The 21,192-nt window shown below is 37.7% G+C and overlaps 2 protein-coding genes across 9 annotated transcripts in view; one reads left to right on the top strand and one right to left on the bottom strand.

Moving 5' to 3' along the window:
* Positions 1-6,648, top strand: part of LOC129743869 (protein Fe65 homolog) — a 383,733-nt gene extending 377,085 nt beyond the window's left edge. For 7 of the 8 annotated variants that reach the window (XM_055736090.1, XM_055736092.1, XM_055736091.1 and 4 more), the window contains one exon: positions 6,401-6,540. The gene's annotated coding sequence lies outside the window, so the exon portion shown is untranslated. Of the gene's footprint in view, positions 1-6,400 lie in introns of all 8 variants that reach the window. The other variant, XM_055736087.1, reaches the window with a different exon arrangement.
* On the bottom strand, positions 4,034-4,708 carry LOC129742918 (uncharacterized). The gene has a single exon (XM_055734857.1). It carries the CDS (start codon positions 4,706-4,708, stop codon positions 4,034-4,036), a length of 675 nt encoding a protein of 224 aa, XP_055590832.1.
* Positions 6,649-21,192: the final 14,544 nt, after the last annotated feature.

The raw sequence follows: 21,192 nt of genomic DNA on the forward strand, positions 1-21,192 counted from the left end.
TATCAAATACTTATTTAGTGCTCTACCAAATTTAACAGATTAGTTCCATTAATGTTTTTGGAGTTTAAATTATTAAAAAGAATAATTTTAATGTCTTTTAATAAAACAAACTATAAAAAGGAGAAATGCAACAGTTTATTAATAAATTAAATGTTTTCAACGGTTTTTCTATAAGTAAAATAGGTAATTTTTATACAAAAAGTGTATTTTCAATCATTCAAATCTCTACTAGTTCCACCGATTTCCCCGCTAATTTCAAATGGAAATGGTTCCGCTTGTCATCAAAAATAATCACAAAAAGGGGGTATTGCGAAAATGTGCACTTTTCGATGGAGGAGCCTTCCAAAATTGCCAATAAAATACACTAAATGCTTTCTATAGAGCTTCAGCAACTTTTAAACCCATCATAATGTATGAGACAATTGTAGATCGTGGCTTGTTACAACTTTCTTTCAAAGACAGCGAACCATTTCATCCAATCTACAACGTGTCAGGTTCAAAAAACTGTTTTTTCATGAGATTTTTTTTCCTTTGACTGTAACTTCTGAGGGTGATGTGATAGGACTTTAACACATTCAACAAACTTATGTATTTTGATCAGATAAACAACTTTGTCGAAGACATCAAAGCCCTAATTTGAAAAACAAAAAAGTTAGCATTTTTATCTCGCTATTGGTGGACCCCTCGGCAAAAATTTTGATATTAGAATACGCTCCATGTAAAACTGAACAATGTTGCTGAAGACACCGAATGTCTAGCTCTTCATCCCTGGGCGCTATTAATTTCGTACAGCTAGATTGATGTTCTGCACCACTGTGCATTGATCTTTCTCCACAAGCACCATATCTCCTTCTTGATACCGATGAGCTACTCGCCTTCTCTTGTCGTAGTACCTAATGTTTTTGTATCAGTTGTTTAGCTGCAGTATTCTCAGCTGCCTTCGTTCTTAGGTGCTCAGCGTTAGTGATTCGAATATCCGATTCATCATGTAATGCTAATACCAGAGCGTTCTGATGAATATCTCTAGGACCAGGGGTGAGCAACCTTTAGAGCCAACGGGCCAATTTAAATTTGAAATCTTGTCAGCGGGCCGCACTTAAAATTACATTTTTTTAAAAATCATCAGAGTCACGTCATTTTTTATAACTACAAATATTTGGAAAAAAAACTACTCTAAAAAAGAGAGGATCAAACGAATTCACGTGTTTAAAAACAGAAATTACATCTTAAAATCTTAGTCATTTTTGAATTAAATTTTTTAATAGTACTTCTCTGCGAACATTCGTTCTTACAAAATTTTTGTTAAAACTGATGATACTTTTCGTAATCACTTCCATTTAAAAATATTCTGGAGCTTACCTCAGTGATAACTGAGAGTGTGAAAAATATATATTCGAGTAAATCACCACCTTATTAGAATTGGATGTTGAAGCGCTAATTGACTTTCTGAGATTTTTTCCAGAACTAAAACTTGTTCTCAAAGCTTAGATTTTTATCCTACAAACGGTAAAAATCCCGTTTTTTTAAATTGCAGTACTGTATTGGATCATTGCATTGAGATGTTGAGCAAGATTGTTGAAATCACAGAAAAATGTTCAGTCTCACATATTTTTAAGCAACTATCTTCCAAACTACATTCTTGATTCTAGAATTTTTATCCAGATTTTTATAGTTTTTAATCTTTTTTTAGGTATCATTGGGATAAGTTGGTAATGTGGAATGTGAATTATTTTTAAGTGAAATAACTCAATTTATCGATATTTGTTATAAATTTTCTATCAAATTTATGAAAAAGCATCACAGATAATCTTCAAAGACCTTTTGGATCGAATCACAAAATTTTTGAAATCTATTTTTTTTTATCAAGAATTAATTATTTAAGTCGGTAACTTGATACCGACTGACTCATGTTGATGAAAAAATCTGAAATCGTTCACCTTAACCCTCAACTTTCGAAATTTTCGTCAATATTCAGAAATACAAAAATATTTCACAAGGTTTTTGTCTAATTTTTTTGCCAGTATTTTAATGCTAGCAAACATAAATAATGACTTCCCTAGCCGATTTTTTTGCCCCTCTTCCGACTCACTTTAATGGAATTTGCTTTTCAAAGTGATAGGATCTAAATAATAAGGAAAAATGTGTCCTGAATAAAAAAAAAATCCAATATTACGTTTTGCTAATAAACGATATTGCGTTTATGCCTTGAACAGAACATAATAAATGCTCAAAATGCCATAAAAATTGTTAGCAATCTGAATTATTGTAGGGTAAATGCAGATAAGTGCATATTTGATCAAGTCATATAAATCTTCCTAACAATACATTGTAGAAGAAAGTTAAGGCATGAAAATTTGAAAAAAAAACTTCGCGGGCCGCATAGAAGAGTCTTGCGGGCCATCCGGTTGCTCATCCCTGTCTTGGACGGTACGATAACAGTAAGGAACTTGGGGAGAAATTCGTTGTCGAGCTTGGGGTATTATTAATTGCCCATTGGATTGATGACAGCTTCTCATCCCACCCACGGTCGTTCGCATCCACCATGGCCCGCAAAGAGTCCAAAATTGTGCGATTGAATCGCTCGACTTGGCCATTTCCACGAGGAGTTCCGACCGCCACCTTGATATGTTGAATTTCCAATCTAGAACACATCTCTTCAAAGGCTCGACTTGTGAAGGCTGTGCCCCTGTCGCTGATGATGCGCGTGGGTGATTCAAAAATAGTCATCGCATCGGTCAATATTATCAAAACTGGTCCAGTTTTTGTATTTCTTACTGGCCTAATTAATGTATATTTCGAAAATGCACAGCCACATTTGGTATGGGATTCAGCTCGCCCTCAGCTCTGCCTTCCTTTGTTTTTGCAAAAGCGCAACCTGGGCAAGCTTTTGTATAATTACGAATGTATTTCCTCATTTTTGGGAACCAAAACTTTTGCACTAACGTTTGCAACACCTTTTCTTCTCCAAAATGACCATTATCATCGTGATAATGTTTCAGCAATCTCCAGCGAATATTAGCCGGAACCACCCAGCATTTCCTTCCACCTACTTGGCGAAACAACCGGTAATTGTCTAGCGAATTATTTAGCTACATTTGCCTTTGTTCGTCAGAGGCGGGCACACCTTCCATTTGTTCAATAATATTCACTACACGAGGGTCTTGTCGCTGCATCGTTACTAGAGCGTCTGCATTAGCCGCGTCGATGGTAAAAATTTTCGCAGCTACTGACTCTACTAGCTCAACTGGATCAACAGGATTTCTACTTAAGGCATCCACATGAGCCATTGCAGTACCTGGACGATATTGCAGATCAAAATCATATTCGAGTAATTTTAGAAAATATCGAGCCACTCGATTATTCATAACTTTTTTTCTTATATGCGTCGCGAACCGCACTGCAATCAGTTTGAATCACGAACTTTCGGCCTAGTAAATAATAACGGGAACGCTCTACACCCACCACTACAGCTAGCAATTCGAGTTCGTAGCTATGATAGCGTCGCTCAACATCACTGGTTTTCCCGCTGTAGTAACTGAGAGGCTTAAGCCCAGCTTCAGTTCTCATCAGCAGAACGGCTTCTCATCCAATTGCGGATGCATCAGTATGCACTTCCAATTCCTTGGTCGGATCGAACAGGGACAGTGACGGTCTCGATCAAAGAACTTCCTTAATGTCGGTGAAAGCTTTTTGCTGATTCCTACCCCATACGAACACGGCTTCTTTCCTCAGCAAATCATAAAGGGGAGCTGCCTTTAAGCTATAGTTTTTCACAAACTTTCGGAAAAACCCAGAAAGACCAATGAACTGCTGGACTTGTCCTACCGAGGTGGGGGTTGGAAATTGTCACACAGCTTCCGATTTCACTATACCCGGTTTGATCCCCTCTTGATTGACCTCGAAGCCCAGAAAGATCACTGCTGTCTTCAGAAATTGACTCTTCTTAAGGTTAATGGTGAATCCTGATTTCTCAATCACGATTAAAAGGCGCTGAAGATCTTATTTATTTCCCGCTGGAACACAGCACAGCCATTCACCAATCCGAACGGAAGCCTCCGGAAACGGTAATGTCCAGACTTCGTTGAAAATGCTGTGCAATCACGGCTCTCCATTGCCATTGTATTTGGTAGTGACAACTATACAGGTCAATCGAAATAAACACACTTCCCCCAACAAGTCGATTCAGACAATCCTCGATATCTGGCATAGGAAAACGATCTTTGATTGTTTTTAAGTTCAATTGCCTGTAATCAACTGCCATCCGGAATTGATTGTCTTTCTTTGGCACTAACACTGCCAGACTGTTACATGGAGATTCACTTTCTTCTATTATTTGAGCACTTATCAACCCTTCGACAATGTCGTTCAGCGCTGCTTCTCTCGTATACTCCAACTCTCCGAGTTCCATCATGGATTTGGCCAAGCACTTTCTGTATTTGTTCATAATTTCTAACAAATACTCCTGCATCTCGAATCGTCCATCACACTGGATATCCGACGCCGTATTTGGATTTTTTTCTTCAACTATATCGATTTTGAAGAGCCTAGCCGTATCCAGATTCTCGGTACCAAATTGATCTCCAGCTTCAATTTTTCCAAAGGGTGTATTTGGGACGTTTACATCCCACTGGAATCGCACTTCATTCCCCCTTTTTATCATAACCAGGCCATCTCGATCAATAACATCTTCACCTAATATCAAAGGCATCTCTTGCACACAATCAGGAACCACAAAAAACTTAACGACCAATTCCAGCTGATCTATATGGATGGTAGCTTCGCAAAAAGCCTCGACCAACACTTGATTTTGTCCGAAACCTTGCAGAACCTTTTTTACACGGTTCCAACGCTCCAACACGAAGAGCACAACTATGTTGAATCGTTGACACTTTTGCTCCCGTATCCACCAATGCATCAACCGGAATGCAGTGTAACATGACAGGCTTTATAAACACACTCTTCCTTTGGATAACTTGGATCTTAGCGTCGTTGGATGTGCTTATGAGCAATGGGCAATCACGCTTCCAATGGCCGTCACCACCACACTTGAAGCATTTTCTGGCTCTCTCGTTTCCCTGGGCTCCACGAATACCTGGACAGGTGCTGCTCCTGAGGCTGGCTTCTCTCTACTCAGTATTGTGAGTTGCCAGTGATTGAAGGTGTTCTATCCACTTGAGCTCGGCTAATAGATTTTGAACAGTATCAGACCGACTCACACTAACCTTGGACCGCGAAAGAAATTGAGCGAGTCCGTTTACTATGTATGTTACGATCGTAGGTTCTTTGAACCCACCACGTCTACCCATCGCTTTCATCCCGTACACATACTCCTCCACGGTTTCACTAGGCAACTTTTTCCGGTTTTGCATTAAGTTGTGGTAGTAAATGGGCCCCTTTGCAGACGAAAAACCTTCTATCAACAACTCACAAAAGGTCTCCCAATCAGCAACTTCGTCACGTACACTATCGAACCATAGTCGAGCAGCTCCTTGTAGCTGTAAACGCGCACAATATAGTTTGCCATCCACAGTCCGTTTGTAAGCTTTCGCTGCACTATCAATTGATTTTATCCACTCTTCTGCATCCATGCTTGTTGGATCTTTCGGATCAAATTTAGATATGAGACCCTGCATTTCACTTAGATCCGGCATTTTTTCCGCTCCCTTCAATCTGTTGAGGGCTGATTGAAGATGTTGCTGGGTTCTTAGCAATTCAATATGCGCCTTCAACCGTTCATTTTCTCGTTCCAATGCCTCGTTTCAGCCATCTTGTTGGAATTAATAGGCCCAGTCGAACCGCATGGTACATTTGCACTACCATAATTTTCTCCGGATTTTTCAGGATGACTCATGATCACCTATCGCTGCCAACTACTCCGGTTTTCAACGAACTAACCGCGAATTTACTTCGGCACAGCGAAAATCACTAATCCTGTCTACAGATTTGTAAACCAATGGCCAAGATTTTACCAACAACGTGGGGGATTTTCTCTGAAAGACGACTGTTCTCAACACTGTTCAGATTCTAACTAACTTTATTTCCTCTTCATTTTATGCATGTATTGGTTTCACATTTCACACCAGTGAATCAAATTCTACAAATTTATTACCTCAAAAATATTCAATCTTATTCATACTTTACGGATTTCAAACATGCTTCTGGTGTTGCAAAACCTTATACAATGAGGTGAATTCCAAATTTTATTAAACCAAATTGTAGCTATCCAACAAAAAATTGTACGAATTCACCTCTGTTGTTTAATGTACTCTTAAGTTAAACATACGTTAACGTGCGTTGTAATTCCTTCTGTTTTCACCTTTCCCGTGTCTTCCAATCCATCTCGTTTTGTCCCTGGACTGTATCAATGCACTTCAAACCAATAAAAAAAACAAATTTATAGTAATTTTTTCAAAACAACCAATTCCCAACCAACTGCACACCACCACCCAATCGGCCCCTTTTCTTCTCGCTGTCGTTATCGAACGAATCAAAACAACGCACCACGCAACAGGAAATCTGGCCCATTGCCACTGAGCGGGAAGTGATTCCGCATCGGCACCTGCAGTCGCCACTGATCAACAAAAAAATCTTCGAGTATTCGACCAACAGTCCGTAGCATTCGATGCTGCCAGCAGCCTGGCAGAGGATCAGCAGCAGCCACGGGTTGCCCAAGGGCTTCTGCCGCCGCAAATCATCGCTGGCATCGATCGCATCGTCATCGTCCACCGTTTTTTCGACGGAAACGACCTTCACGACAGTCTCGTCACTAGCAATCGACGGGGACCATCAACAACAGCAGCAGCATCATCCGTCATCGTTAGCAACAGTAACAGCAACCGCAGCAGCTAGTAGGACCAGCAGCAACATTGCAAACGCTAACCAAAACCGAAACAACAGTAGATCTAGCGATAGTGTCTTTGAGAATAGTATTATCAGTAACGAGAGTACTACAACCACCGCCACCACCACAAACACCACCAATGACAGCAGCAGCTACAGCAACAGTTTGGCATCCGGATCGAATCCAGATACAGCTGCCAGTTGTTTTAGCAAATTGCATCGGGTGATCGAGGAACCCTTATAATCCTGGACACTGCGCACCGTCGCTGCTTCAGGTGCGTTACCGGTTTAAGTTTCTGTGTTTGTTTTCTTCGGTGTTTCGGCGTGATCTTCGAAACGAATACCTAAGTACATCATAGTTGTTAGACACTACACTGTCCTTGCGTCAAGATTATGCAGTTTTATGTTTAAGTATCCGCGGAAAAAATGTGACTAGCATTAACAATTTGATGTGACTCGATGTGTATAAGCGTTCAAAACTGCTGGGCAGATGATTGGGAGCTCTCGAGATGAAATGTGGGATGAAGGGAAACTTGGACAGGAAGAGCTGGAACAGTTCCAATAGGTAGAATGGCAATGGTACAAAGATTGGGGTTGGTGAAATATTATTGAAACTTCAATTGAAGAGTTGCAATGGGATTTAAGCAGATTGGTAAGAAGTTTTGAATTTATTTATTTTTTAATTTTGTTACCATTTACCTCCAAACCTAATTTCTTCACATTTGGCTTTCATGTTACTTTAATTTGTCGGCCTTAGCGGTGAAAAGTGATGTCCTTTTTAGTAGGGACATCTAAAGCTTATGAAAATTTTTTTTTTTTATAGATGGATAGTAAGTTAGATGAAAATGAAAGATGTTGAAAATGAGCGGGTAGAATTTATTTAGAAGCATATCATCACATATCAAATTTTTGTTCCTCACGGGCCTACTACTATGAAGCAGTAGATACAGATAGAGTTGCATCTACCACCACACATTAGTAGGCCAAGCGTGGTCCGCCCCACAAGGGAAAACTTGCAGTGCGGACGAACAAAAAGATGATATGTGATCGCTCAGATATACTCCCTTTAACTCAGAAACGCATCTATCGATGCATAAGTCTTCTCAGTTTGTTATCTTCGCATTTGTTACATTCGGGGTTTGGATGCGAAACGGTACGGTCGATAGTATAGATGGATAGTAAGTTAAAAAAAAAAAAAAAAAAAAAAAAAAAAAAAAAAAAAAAAAAAAAAAAAAAAAAAAAAAAAAAATTTCATAAGCTTTAGATGTCCCTACTAAAAAGGACATCACTTTTCACCGCTAAGGCCGACAAATTAAAGTAACATACAAACATTACGGTGGTTAATCTCTTCATTAAAATTAAATAACTTTGGCCAAAAAAGAAATAAAAAACACGACATCATAGCATCGGTGATAGGTCACTATCAGACTATCGACCGTACCGTTTCGCATCCAAACCCCGGATGTAACAAATGCGAAGATAACAAACTGAGAAGACTTATGCATCGATAGATGCGTTTCTGAGTTAAAGGGAGTATATCTGAGCGATCACATATCATCTTTTTGTTCGTCCGCACTGCAAGTTTTCCCTTGTGGGGCGGACCACGCTTGGCCTACTAATGTGTGGTGGTAGATGCAACTCTATCTGTATCTACTGCTTCATAGTAGTAGGCCCGTGAGGAACAAAAATTTGATATGTGATGATATGCTTCTAAATAAATTCTACCCGCTCATTTTCAACATCTTTCATTTTCATCTAACTTACTATCCATCTATAAAAAAAAATTTTCATAAGCTTTAGATGTCCCTACTAAAAAGGACATCACTTTTCACCGCTAAGGCCGACAAATTAAAGTAACATACAAACATTACGGTGGTTAATCTCTTCATTAACATTTGGCTTTCAGAAAATTTAGAATACGTTGTTGATTTCCCATTGAAAAATCATGGGAGCGATAATCAAACCAAATGGGATTTTCATGAACTCATACTGAACACAGCATGTCACGAATGACGTTAACTTAATGTGGTTTTCATCAACTGGGAGACGGAATCCATTTCCCAAATCTAGCGTGTTAAACTCGTATGTTAGAAATAATCCTCAAACCTTGTTAAAAGGGAATTATCGTACGCACCTCCATGTATCATTACCTATCTCAAAATTCTTTTATGTTAAGTTGATAAATGGTCTACAAATTCAATCTAATAAACACAACAAAAGTTATTTGGTAAAGTTAGGCTCAAAGAATTAAGAAATACAGCTGTTTGAATGTGAGAACCTACTGTTTTTGGACATTGGGCTTTTAAGACGCAGAAAGCCATAGTGAAACCTGGAAGAAAACTATGTTAAAAATTTGGATTACATAATCTGTGTCATAGAAAACAGAACATTGGAAAAATTCACAGATTTTTAAAATTTAGAACGTTCTTAAGGAATAATAGTTTTTATTTAAATATAAATTTTGGATATTAACCTTGAATGGAAAAATATCTGTAGAAAAATAAAGCTTCGAAAACTGTTCATAAAAGATTTGTGAGAAAATTCAGTTTAAGTAATGACTTTACGTGTGAGGTTGAACAATCCCTGAAAGGAATCCCTGTGAGAAACTTTCCCGAAAAACTTCCCTTGGAAGGACTTCCTGCAAGACATTTTTTGAGAGGAACTTTCCTGTTTGGGAAATTCAGGTTAGGAACTTCTCTCTGAGATGAACTTTTGGGTAAATGAATTCTCCGAAAAAACTTACCGTTGTTTAATTAACACGTTCGTCGCCACGGCACCCATATTCGGGTGACGGGTGTATTTCCTGGGGGGCCCCGTCACATCAAAAAGCGTGTGACGCTCTCTTACTTGAGTTTACCGCTCAGCTTAGCCACACGTATCAAATATGGGAGTTCTCCCTCTTTGCTTTCTCTCTCTGAAAAGTTTTTGGGCCCAGCTAGTGAAACTACCAAAATGAGCGTGGCGACGAACGTGTTAAAGAGAATCTTTCGATTGCATTGTTCCAGTAGAATTATTCAACCAAGTAGGCTCACAACACATAAGAGAGGGAAAATTTTCTTTGTTTGGATGTTCCCTGAGAAAAAAATGTTACTTAAAGACGCTTCTTGAGAGACACTTTTCTGTAAGGAAATTTTCAATAAGGACATTTCTCGATAAGATCTCTGTGAGATCACTCCATGAGAAGGAAATTCCCTAAGAGAAACCATTTTTCGTGAGGAAGAGAAAGAAATTCCGGGTGATTTATTTCTTCATGAGGGCATTCTCTGAGAGAAACTCCTTTAACGCAATAGTGCAATTTGCCGCTTGTAGTGTTCGTGATACTATGCTGGTTGTTTTACCAAAACTTTTTAAAATTGGAAAAATCTACCTTAAAACGACCATGTTTGTCGATCGGCTGCCCGATTCTTGTACCTAGAGTTTTTGAGGTTAATTGTCCCGTCTTATCTGTACACACTCAGTATGTGTGCATGAGAAATGTTAAAACATCTCTTTGATATTCTATTTGAGGAACCTCCCCTGTTAAGACTGAAAGGATCTTCACTGAAATGATTTTCTCCGTGATGACATTCTCTGATAGAAACCTTCACGTGAATACAATCCATGAAAAGAACTTCCAAGTGAGAACATGCGCTGAAAAAATCTTTCTGGTGAACATTGGTGAGGAAATTTCCAGCAATTTCTCCACGGTTCACTTATAGAAACTCCTCTTTGGGAACATTCGATGTGAGACATTCCATAAGAGGAAATTTGAAGTGAAGCATCCCCTTTGAAAAACTTTTCATGAGAAACTTTCACGTGAACAAACCTCGAAAAAAATATCCAGTCAGGCCATCCCCCGAACGGAACTTCTCTGTTGGAAAACTCCGGGAGAAGGAACTTTCCTTAAAGTAACCTGAATGAGATAATTTTTTTTCGAGGAATTTTTATAGTGAAGGCATTCTCTGAGAGATTTTTTTAATTGTAATCAATTACGTGATTTTACGAACCTCAATTCAGAGATTCACTTAAACACTTCTGTAGCTCGTAAGAATAGATCAATGACTGACTTTGTTTTGTTTGTTTGTCAAGTGCTGCCAAAATAGCAAATGTTGTCATAGAAATTTATTTTATTTTATTCATCTACAGTGTTGCCGAATACAACTATTATTTTATTTTATTCCTAATTAAATTTGATTTATTTTCTGTATATTCTTCATCTCATCCCTACAGTAGCCAGATGGATTATTCAAAAATCAGAACTTCGAGAAGAACAAAATCAGGATTTTTAGGACACAAATAGATTGAAGGATATTACACGAAGCTCTGCCTAAATTGCTTAAACAAAGGCAGAATACAGGTACTGTAAACGCCTTTACTTATGCAACAGAAGTGAGCGGGTTCTTGGTAGGCATAAGATTACCACCGGTTAACACGTTCGTCGCCACGCTCATTTTGGTTGTTTTACTTGCCAGGCCCAAAGAAAATCTCGGAGCAAGAAAGCAACCAGGGAGAAATCCACTATTTGTAACGTGTGGCTAAACTGAGCGGCTAACTTGAGTGAGAGACCGTCACATGCTTTTTGATGTAACGGGGCCTCCCAGGAAATACACCCGTCACCCGAATATGGGTGCCATGGCAACGAACGTGTTAAATTGGTTAAACCATTTTATCACAGATTTTTTCGATGTTTTTATCAATAAAATTTGATTATAATTGAGATGTTTGATTGAAAATAAGGACAGTTCAATGAATTTTGAAAATCATTTTAAAAAAAATCAATGTATTTCAATAATCTCACTCTTGTTTACATACTGTTTCATCTCTCTTCGCTCTCTCCTCACAGCTTGGGGGACAGACGGACAGAGGTGCCAGGTGTCCTGATTTATCAGGATTTGCCCTGATTTTCGAGAGGCCTTCTTGATTTTTCAAAAACTCTCTAATTGTCCTGATTTTTGAAGATGTGTCTCTAAAATGTCTCCATTTAAAAAAAAAAATCTCAATTATAATTGAAATTGTAATCAAACATGAGAACTTCGAACATATCTGTAAAAAATAAAGTTGAACTCGTTTATCCGATGGAAATCGTCGGTTCAGATGATATTTAAATGGTGTTTTACGATATAAACTTCTGGTCAGCCAAGAAGCTGCTCACGTCTGTTGCATAGATTAAGGCATTTAAAGCACATGTATTTCGCTTTTGTTTATACAACATTGGCAGAGCTGCATGTAATTTCCATGAATTCAGAGGTATCCTGATAAATCCTGATGTTTTTTCTTCGTGGTATCCTGATTTTTGACAAATCCATCTGGCACCCCTGCAGACGAATTAAGTTGCACTCTTTTTCACTGGACAAACCGATCTGAGGAGCAGGATTTATCCATTTTCTTTTTTACTTTATTTTTTCAAAGTGTCTCCCTGGATATAAACAAATATTCGGATGTATGTTGAATACAATTCTGAATTGCATTCAGTCAAAAATATGAAATTCCGAAAAATATTTTTACGTTCAGTTATTTTCCTTGAGCAAAAGAAAATTGTTGGAATTGATGAAACGTCTTTTTTTATACTGAAACCAATTTAAAAAAATACATTATTGGTTTAACAACTCTATAATAGAAGGTTTCGAAAATTTCACCAACCGTTTAAGATTGAAAATTAAATAAAAAACAAAAAATCATACGTCCTAACTTAAACTTATAACTTACATTAAAAAAAAAAAAAGAAAGTATTAGATAGCTTGAAACCGAATCAAGGGAAAAGTATTGTTTAATGTTTTTTGTGGAACCAAAAGAGAAGAGAGAATAAAAAAATCGCCAACCTTAAGGTGGGAAACTTCTTTTCACGAACTACTTTCAAGCAAAACCAGAAATAAAAGTTATACGCTTCAACTACAGGTCTTATTTCTTCCTTTGGGCCAACATGAAAAAGTAAACACAAAATGAAAAAAATAAAACATCATTGAAAAATAATTTAGGGTTGGTTATCAACGTGCTTGGCAAATTTCGAATAGCAAAGATAAGGAAAAAGAGAGAGGGATAGTATCGTATTTAAGGAGTTAAAAGATCGTGTTGAATGAGAGAAAAGTTGAGAAAAAAGTTAAAGAAAGTTGAGAGAGAGAGAGCATTCGGTGTGAGTGTGTAAATATCAGAGAAAGAGCGAACAAAAAACGCGGGGAAGTGTGCAAGGTTTAGTCGGTAGTAAGTAACATAAAATATTTATTTTAAATTGTAGTCCAAATCTGATGCGAATATTTTTAGTGTCTGAGCAGAGCAGCTGTTATTGGGCTTGTATTTTTTTAAAACCCTATACCGCAAATTTGATGTAGCAAAAAAAAAATGCCGCGCCAGCTAGTGAGAAGTATGTTTTTTGTGAGTGGTTCTACGTTGCAGATTTGAGATATTTTCTGTGTGCATTGCTAGTCGAACACGTGGAATTGATCATTTCTCAGAAGAAGTAAATGACAGATACACTTTAGTAGAGAGGTAGATTATCTCTATAGGATTGATAATTGGTAGATAATTCTGAACTTTGATGAAATTTCAGACCTAGTAGAGCTTTCTAGTGAACAGAAAAATAACTAATTAACCCAACTTTCGTTTCTTAAACCAAAGAAAACATATCTGATAGTATAAAACCATGGTTTTTCAATGTTCTATTTGCTTTCGTTTAAATTTGTTTGACAGTAGATGGACCAACAATTTCTTGGAATTCATAATCTTTACAGAGCAAAAATACAGTGCATTTTCAAATAACTTGAGCTATTTACAATGTGAAAACCTAAAGTACGAAAAGTTTGGCAACTCTTGCCTTAAAAGAAACCAATCTACAACAACAGTCCCCTGAAAGCTTGATGCTAAAAATTTACAATCAAAAAGTGCTTGTGAAACGAAACTTTCACTTACGTCTTTCGGTTTTAGCTTTTTAAACTAACACAGTTTCCGTTAAGCCAATAATGAATTATGATAGAATCGAATGATTTCTCCCAACGATTTAGAAAAAAAAATGAGGAAAACCAATCTACAAAGCTAGCGAATATATCAATTACCATATAATCGATCCCCCCCTCTCCTTCTATTGAACTACAACAGACATCAAATGGCTGCGCGTATTTTCTCTCACAAATACCATCACTGTAAACGATAGACGTAATTAAAAGAAAGTTAAATGATAAAAACAAAAAAAAAACAAACACGCTACTAGAAATTATGGAAATACTAGTAATGCAAAACAAAACAAACAAAATTCGAGCAAAAATAAAATAAAAATGCAATCGCAACATCAAAGCATCGCACTGCAGCTAAAGCTAAAAAGTCACTTAACAGTAAAAGTCGTCACACATTTACACATAAACACAGGAAACCAAATCCACAACACCTAGTATCAAGCGAATGAATGTATATATATTTAAAGCAAAAAATAAACAAGTTAATGAATAAAAGAAACCAAAAAAAAAAAAAAACACTCAAAAATGTATTTCATGCCTTCAACACAACAAGTATGTATTCAAAAGCATATGGAGAAAAAATCAAGGGCCAGGAGGAGTGTTTGGAAAATTTAGAAAACATGAGAACAAAAACAAATATTTTATTTCACTTTGAAACAGTTCTAGTTTTTTGTTCTTTACTTTCTGCAAAATCATTACTCGCAGTTAAAATTGGTAAATTTTGAGATCTTTACTTGAAATTCGAACATCAGAGTTTGGTAGTCAGAATTGGCCACGATCATGACGATTTTATTTTTTATTTTTGACTTCACCTTTAATATTTTGTAGTAGATTTGTTCCTAATTTCTTCTCTTTTCAGAGTACGATATAGCAGATCCCAGCAAACATGAAATCGCATTAAAAATGATAATTCAAGTCATTAAAAATGTTACTGCGAATCGTAATTCCAACTAACGCAAGTAAAAGGTCGTAAAAATCGTTACTCGAACTCGGATTAAATGGTTTAAATCGGAAATGATGAAAAGTCCGCCATGTTTGCAGATTTTGAAGACGATTTCGTTACTTTTTTCCCGCGTGGGTCAAGTGAGAGAACAGCTTTGATGTTCTCTTTGCGACCAGCAGGGCAACCAGATTGATAAAAATCAGATGGTGTATTTGCAAGAATTGCCCAATGACAGAAGCAGCAAATATTGTCACTGGCAACGGTTTGCATGCGCTGAGAGAAAAAACTTGTACTCTCTTGCATTCTTTCTATGTATGTTATTAGCCTCCACTTTGGTAGGTAAATGCTGTGTTTTCGTGTTTTTTACAATCATTCTATAATGTAGGTATATGAAACGTATAACAAAGTTGTTGAGAAATATACCTACAAAATGTTAGCTGGGATTGTATTAAATAATTAGTTTCGGTTTCATAATATGTTCATTTTATTTTCCTTACTCTGTAGAACTAATTTGGAAAAAATAACGAAAAATGGAATGGAAATAGAAATCAACAACTGAGATGCTTTGTGGCAAAAAGTGAACGAAAGAAAAGATGATTGAAAATACACTTACAAAAATCACTCAAGAAGATTTCAAAAGGATAACGAAACAAAGTAATGTAATCCTACCAAAAAAAAGAAAGAAAACAAAACAAACAATAAACTAACTATGGCTTGCTTTTTGCACTCGTGCACAATTATAATCAGTATATTGATAACAAAAGAAAAAGGAAACAAAAACAAAAATAAACTGACAGCTGCTGCAGCTAATTTACGGCTTGAATGGAAGTAATCTATAAAAAAAGCTACCAGACAACAGCAGAAAACAGAATAATAACAAAACAAAAACAAAAAAAATCACGCTAATGTTGAACAGAAACGCAATGAAGTTAAATGCTTTTGTGCAGTGTAAAAATCATAAATATGTAAAAGCCGCAATCAAGCCAATCGGTTCAATGTTCCGGGGGAAAAAAAGCGCGATCGTATCGTTCAAGAGCAAAATAAAAATTTGTGTCGAATGAGTGCTGTTGATCAGCTGCTTGGTACGATTCTTCTGAAGTTTCCTGCCTTACATTGCACCGATTCGATTGATTTGAAGTTGAAAAAAAAATGACACCAGGTTAGTTGGATTGCTCATCGAAGTGGGCGCACCTTAATTGTGCTTAGTAAAAGACCAACAACTGACAGCTTAAGAAAATTTGAGAAAGAAAGCACATGACCATGAACAACAACAACACAATTTGTTACAGTTTGCTGGTTCTAGAAATGCAAATAAAAGAACAACAACTACTAATGGAAGTAAAAATAACTGGAAAAAACTGACTGCATCGCTTTTGATTACTATGTAAAATTGTAAAAAAAATATACTGAAAAAAAGATGACAAAAATTCAGCGGTCGGACGCGGTAGTCATTTACCGGTGTGATGTATCACAGCCTCAAAGGTAGATTATTTTTTTCATTGAAAAAGGAATCACATCTCTCTGTGCTTTCAAACTATAGTCATAAGATAAGCTTTGTGACCAAAAAAATAGCAAAAATTTACAAATATGTCAAAAGAATAACGGATTGAATTTCGATGTATTTGTGTTCGTTTAAATAGAAATCACCATGGACTCGAATGGTGTAACATATATTTTCAATCAAAAAGTTCTCACGAGCCTTCATAACTTGCTACAGAATCATACACTACATACATATTTACACATACAATGCATCATGCTTTATCTAGTAGGAACTATTTCATTATTAAACTAAAGTATCTCGATAAGCTGCTGGTTAGGTCGTATCGGTTCTATCTAGTATAATTTCGACGAAAATGTATTGAGCCACTTCAAGAAGTTCAGTTAAATGTCAAGTTATCTAACATTGCGAAACATGAAAGTATATTATTACAAACTGGCTTTGAAAGATGATAATTTATTAAGCATGTTACTTATCAGCATGTTCGATCATGCACAAAACAGTTAAAAAAATGTCTCTTCTGTTTGACTCTGGAAAATAAAGACTGACCAAAGTTGCCATATGGTTTTTATAAAAATCTATGTTGGCTTGATTAAAAAATCTGTATTTTTCTGTATCGAAACTGAAACTTCTGTTTTTTGATTTCAGTGTAATTTTTTTGCTAAATAAGCAAGTTGAAAATGTCTTTTAGGCGTTTAACCAGTTCTATTTAAACCTACTATAGTTTTTTCATCTTTAAGAGAACTATTGGCACATCAACCGTTTCAGTTAAAAACCTATTGAATATTTGTTGAAAGCAAAACAAATTACTCAAAATTAATCCGTAATAAAGAGAGACATATTTTATATTTGGATCATGAATAAAAGATGAATGAAATCTCAACTTTTGTACTGGAATATATTTTAAAGAATTCAAAAACAGAAAGTCTCTCAATTAAAATTCTAAATAGAAATATAAAATATAACATTATTATTTTGATGAGGAATCAACGTATCATTTCCAAATTCTAAACTTGAATGTGCTTCATATGGATTACTGAATATTGCGTCAAAATTATTAATTTATTCTGAAACATGTGGAATTCAAGCAGAATATTCTGAAATTAAACGTCATATAATTTGCAACCCAAAACAAAAGCGACATATGAGAGAAATCGTATTTGGCTCTCAATAATTTAAGTTAATAAATAAAAATCTCATAAGGCCGGAACAAATATCAATTATGTCTTTTGTTACCCCCACTCCCCTCTCTCGACATTTTTCTCAAAAACTCCGAAGGGGGATGGGGGGGGGGGGGGGGGGGAAATAAATAGAGTCCGAGAAATATCCCAAAGATTACAAGAGAAAAAAACAAATTGTGGAAGATGAGAGTTTTTTCACCTATTGTTATTATTATAACATTCTTGGGTTTATTGAGTTTTTCGATAAAAATCACTTGATTTACAGTTTTTGTTCAATTATGTAGTATGCACGCGGCCCTCATTAGATGGGAACCGATAAACGAAAGAATAATCGTAGCCAGATTTAGAACACGGGTTAGAAACCTTACAATGGTCCAGTGTTATGCGCCAACTGACGTTGCCGATTTGCAGGAGAAAGAGCAGTTTTACAGTCAACTGAGCAGCGTGGTAGAGAGAATTCCGAAGGGTGACATTCAAATCCATTTGGGCGACTTCAACGCAAAGATTGGCTCCGACAATCAAGACCTTGAGCGCATCATGGGGTGCCATGGCCTAGGACAGATGAGCGAAAACGGAGAGCTGTTTGTAGAACTTTGTAGCAAACAACATGGTGATCGGTGGATCGCTCTTCCCCCATCGACCAGCACATAAGGTCACTTGGGTATCCCGAGATGGCCGAACAGAAAATCAAATTGACCACATCTGCATCAGCCGAAAATGGAGAAGGAGCCTTCTTGATGTCCACAACAAGCGAAGCGCAGAAATTGCATCTGACCATCACCTCATCCTTGGCGAGATACGACTGAGAGTTGCGCGTGTCCAGCGGCGCGAGGAGAAAGTCGGGTGTCGATACGACGTCCGCCGGCTGGAGAATCCAGAGGTGAAAAGGGCATACGTTGAACAGCTAGAATCCCGAGCCTCGGAGCTGCCGACAGACGGAACAGTCGAAGAACAGTGGTGTGGAATCAAGAATGCCTTTATCACGACGAGCCATGGTACTCTCGGTAAAGTTTGTGGAATAAGAAGTGAATGGATGTCGGATGAAACTTGGAGGATGGTCGATGATCGGAGAAAGGCGAAAGTCGGAATTGAGCAGGCATGTACCGGGTCAGCCAAAGCAGCCGCCGGCTTACGATATGTGGAGCTGGAAAAGGCAGTTAAACGAGCTTGTAGACGAGACAAGAGAGCCTGGACAAACTCCCTAGCCGAAGAGGGAGAAAGAGCCGCCGCCAATGGAGATATCCGATTACTTTATGACATTTCTCGCCGCCTCAGTGGTGCAAAGACTAATGCAAGAATGCCGCTAAAAGACCGAGCAGGTCAGTTATTGACCGATCGAACAGATCAGCTCAAACGATGGACTGAGCACTTCAGACAACTCTTCCGAGTCACGAATAGCGATGGCCAACAAAACCCGCAGCTCGAAGCGCCAACAGTAAGTCGCATATATGGCGTCAACTCGGAAGCGCCTTCGCTGGCTGAAATAGAAGCGGCAATCAAAAACATGAAATCCAACAAAGCACCTGGGATCGATTGCATCCCTGCTGAAATGCTGAAAGCCGACCCTGCCCTATCAGCACAAATGTTGCACCGTCTTTTCGCTGACATCTGGGATACTGCAACATTCCCGACCAACTGGATGCAGGGTATCCTCGTAAAGGTCCCGAAGAAAGGAGACCTGACAGAGTGCGGTAACTGGCGAGGCATAACGTTGATCTGTACAACCCTCAAAGTACTCTGCAAAGTGATTCTGAACAGGATCCAGGAGAAAATCGACGCTACACTCCGACGGCAACAAGCTGGATTCCGATCCGGACGATCATGTGTGGACCACATCACAACGCTACGAATCATACTGGAACAAATCAACGAGTTTCAGGACTCTCTTCTGCTGGTGTTCGTTGATTTCGAAAAAGCATTCGACCGACTTAATCATGAAAACATCTGGGCGGCTCTAAGGCGACGAGGGGTCCCAGAGAAACTAGTCCATCTCATCGAAGCACAATACAAGGCATTTTCGTGCAAGGTCTTGCACGATGGTGTCTTGTCCGAACCAATCCCGGTAACTGCTGGAGTGAGACAAGGATGTATTCTATCACCGCTACTTTTTCTAATCGTAATGGATGAGATTCTGACTGGATCGATCGACTGTGCACCGAACCGAGGATTGCCGTGGAATCTTTAACAATGGAGCAACTGAATGACCTTGACCTGGCTGACGATATTGTTTTACTCGCCCAAACACAACCGGACATGCAGAGCAAACTCGACGACCTCATCGAAAGTTCCAAGGCAGCAGGTCTTAAAGTCAATTTCGGAAAGACCAAGTCGATGGAGATCAACACAGGAAATCTCTCCAGTTTCATGGTAGCTGGGCAACAAGTTGAGAAAGTGGAGTGCTTCCAGTATCTTGGTAGCCAGATAACGCCTGATGGTGGTACCAGGAAAGACATCGAAACCCGGATCAGAAAGGCCCGATTTGCGTTTGCGAGTCTCCGAAACATCTGGCGGTCACGCCAAATCTCTCTACGAACTATCTTCAACTAATCTTCAACTCAAACGTCAAATCCGTATTGCTGTACGGGTGTGAAACTTGGTGCACATATGCGGTGACGACGCGAAAACTGCAAGTTTTTGTGAATCGCTGCCTGCGGAACATCATCCGCGCTTGGTGGCCTGGCAACTGGATCTCGAATGAGGAACTACATCGCCGGTGTCATCAAAGGGCGCTAGAAATCGAGATTCGGGAACGTAAGTGGAGATGGATTGGGCACACGCTGCGAAAAGATGAAAACGAGATTTGCAGAGAGGCGCTATACTGGAATCCAGAAGGTCATCGAAGAAGAGGCAGGCCCAGAAACTCGTGGCGGCGAAGCCTAGCCGCTGAAATCCGAACTGTCGACGAGAATCTTGACTGGGACCAGGTGAAGACGCTGGCTCCGGATCGTCAACAGTGGAGGTCTTTTACCACGGCCCTATGCACCGGAGGATCGGCGCGGGATCATTAAGTAAGTAAGTAAGTACAGGGCTGATAGCGGTTTGACTATGAAAAAGTAGTGACTTTAGTTACCAAAATTTGAAAAAAAAAGTGACCAAATAGTGACTATGTATAACGAAAAACGAAACTTTGAAGTACAAAAAATGTGACAAAATTTCGAAATTCAAATTAGATAAAAATAATAACAATACCAAAAATAAAAAAAATTTAAAAGGAAAGGGTTTTCTTACACCGTTTGTCACTCATGTTCAACACACAAACCAAAAAAAAGACTGATAAACCAAATTTTGGAAACATATTACAATGAATGTAAGAAATAAATTAGTTTTAAAAGAATTTCTTAGCAAATTTAAAGTTAAAAAAAATCTGAATTATAAAATAAATGACCATTCTTGGACAAAACTTACCATGAATAGATATTAGGAAAATGATAATAATTGTTAATTTTTATTCATCTAAATTTGGAATTCTTTTCTTCATTTTCAACTGGAAGTTAAGTGAGAAATTCTGCTGTAATGTTTTAATTTGAACCAAAAATATTTAATCACGATATAAAATGTGAATTACCGATTACTGAATAAAAAATTTATTTTGAACAGAATTTATTCAATGTTCGATGGTTTAATTTAGTTTGATAAAAAGAAGAATATAATTATAATTATTTTAAAAGAGCCAGTTATATAAGCCAGACATAAAACCTTTAATAAAGTAAAATCTTCCACTTATCAATAATTTCAATTTTGAAGCTTAAATAATAACTTCATGTTCAACTACACTGACAAAGAAATGTTAGAAAATGAGTAATT

This window comes from Uranotaenia lowii, chromosome 2 (assembly GCF_029784155.1).
Source record: "Uranotaenia lowii strain MFRU-FL chromosome 2, ASM2978415v1, whole genome shotgun sequence".
NCBI lineage: Eukaryota > Metazoa > Arthropoda > Insecta > Diptera > Culicidae > Uranotaenia > Uranotaenia lowii.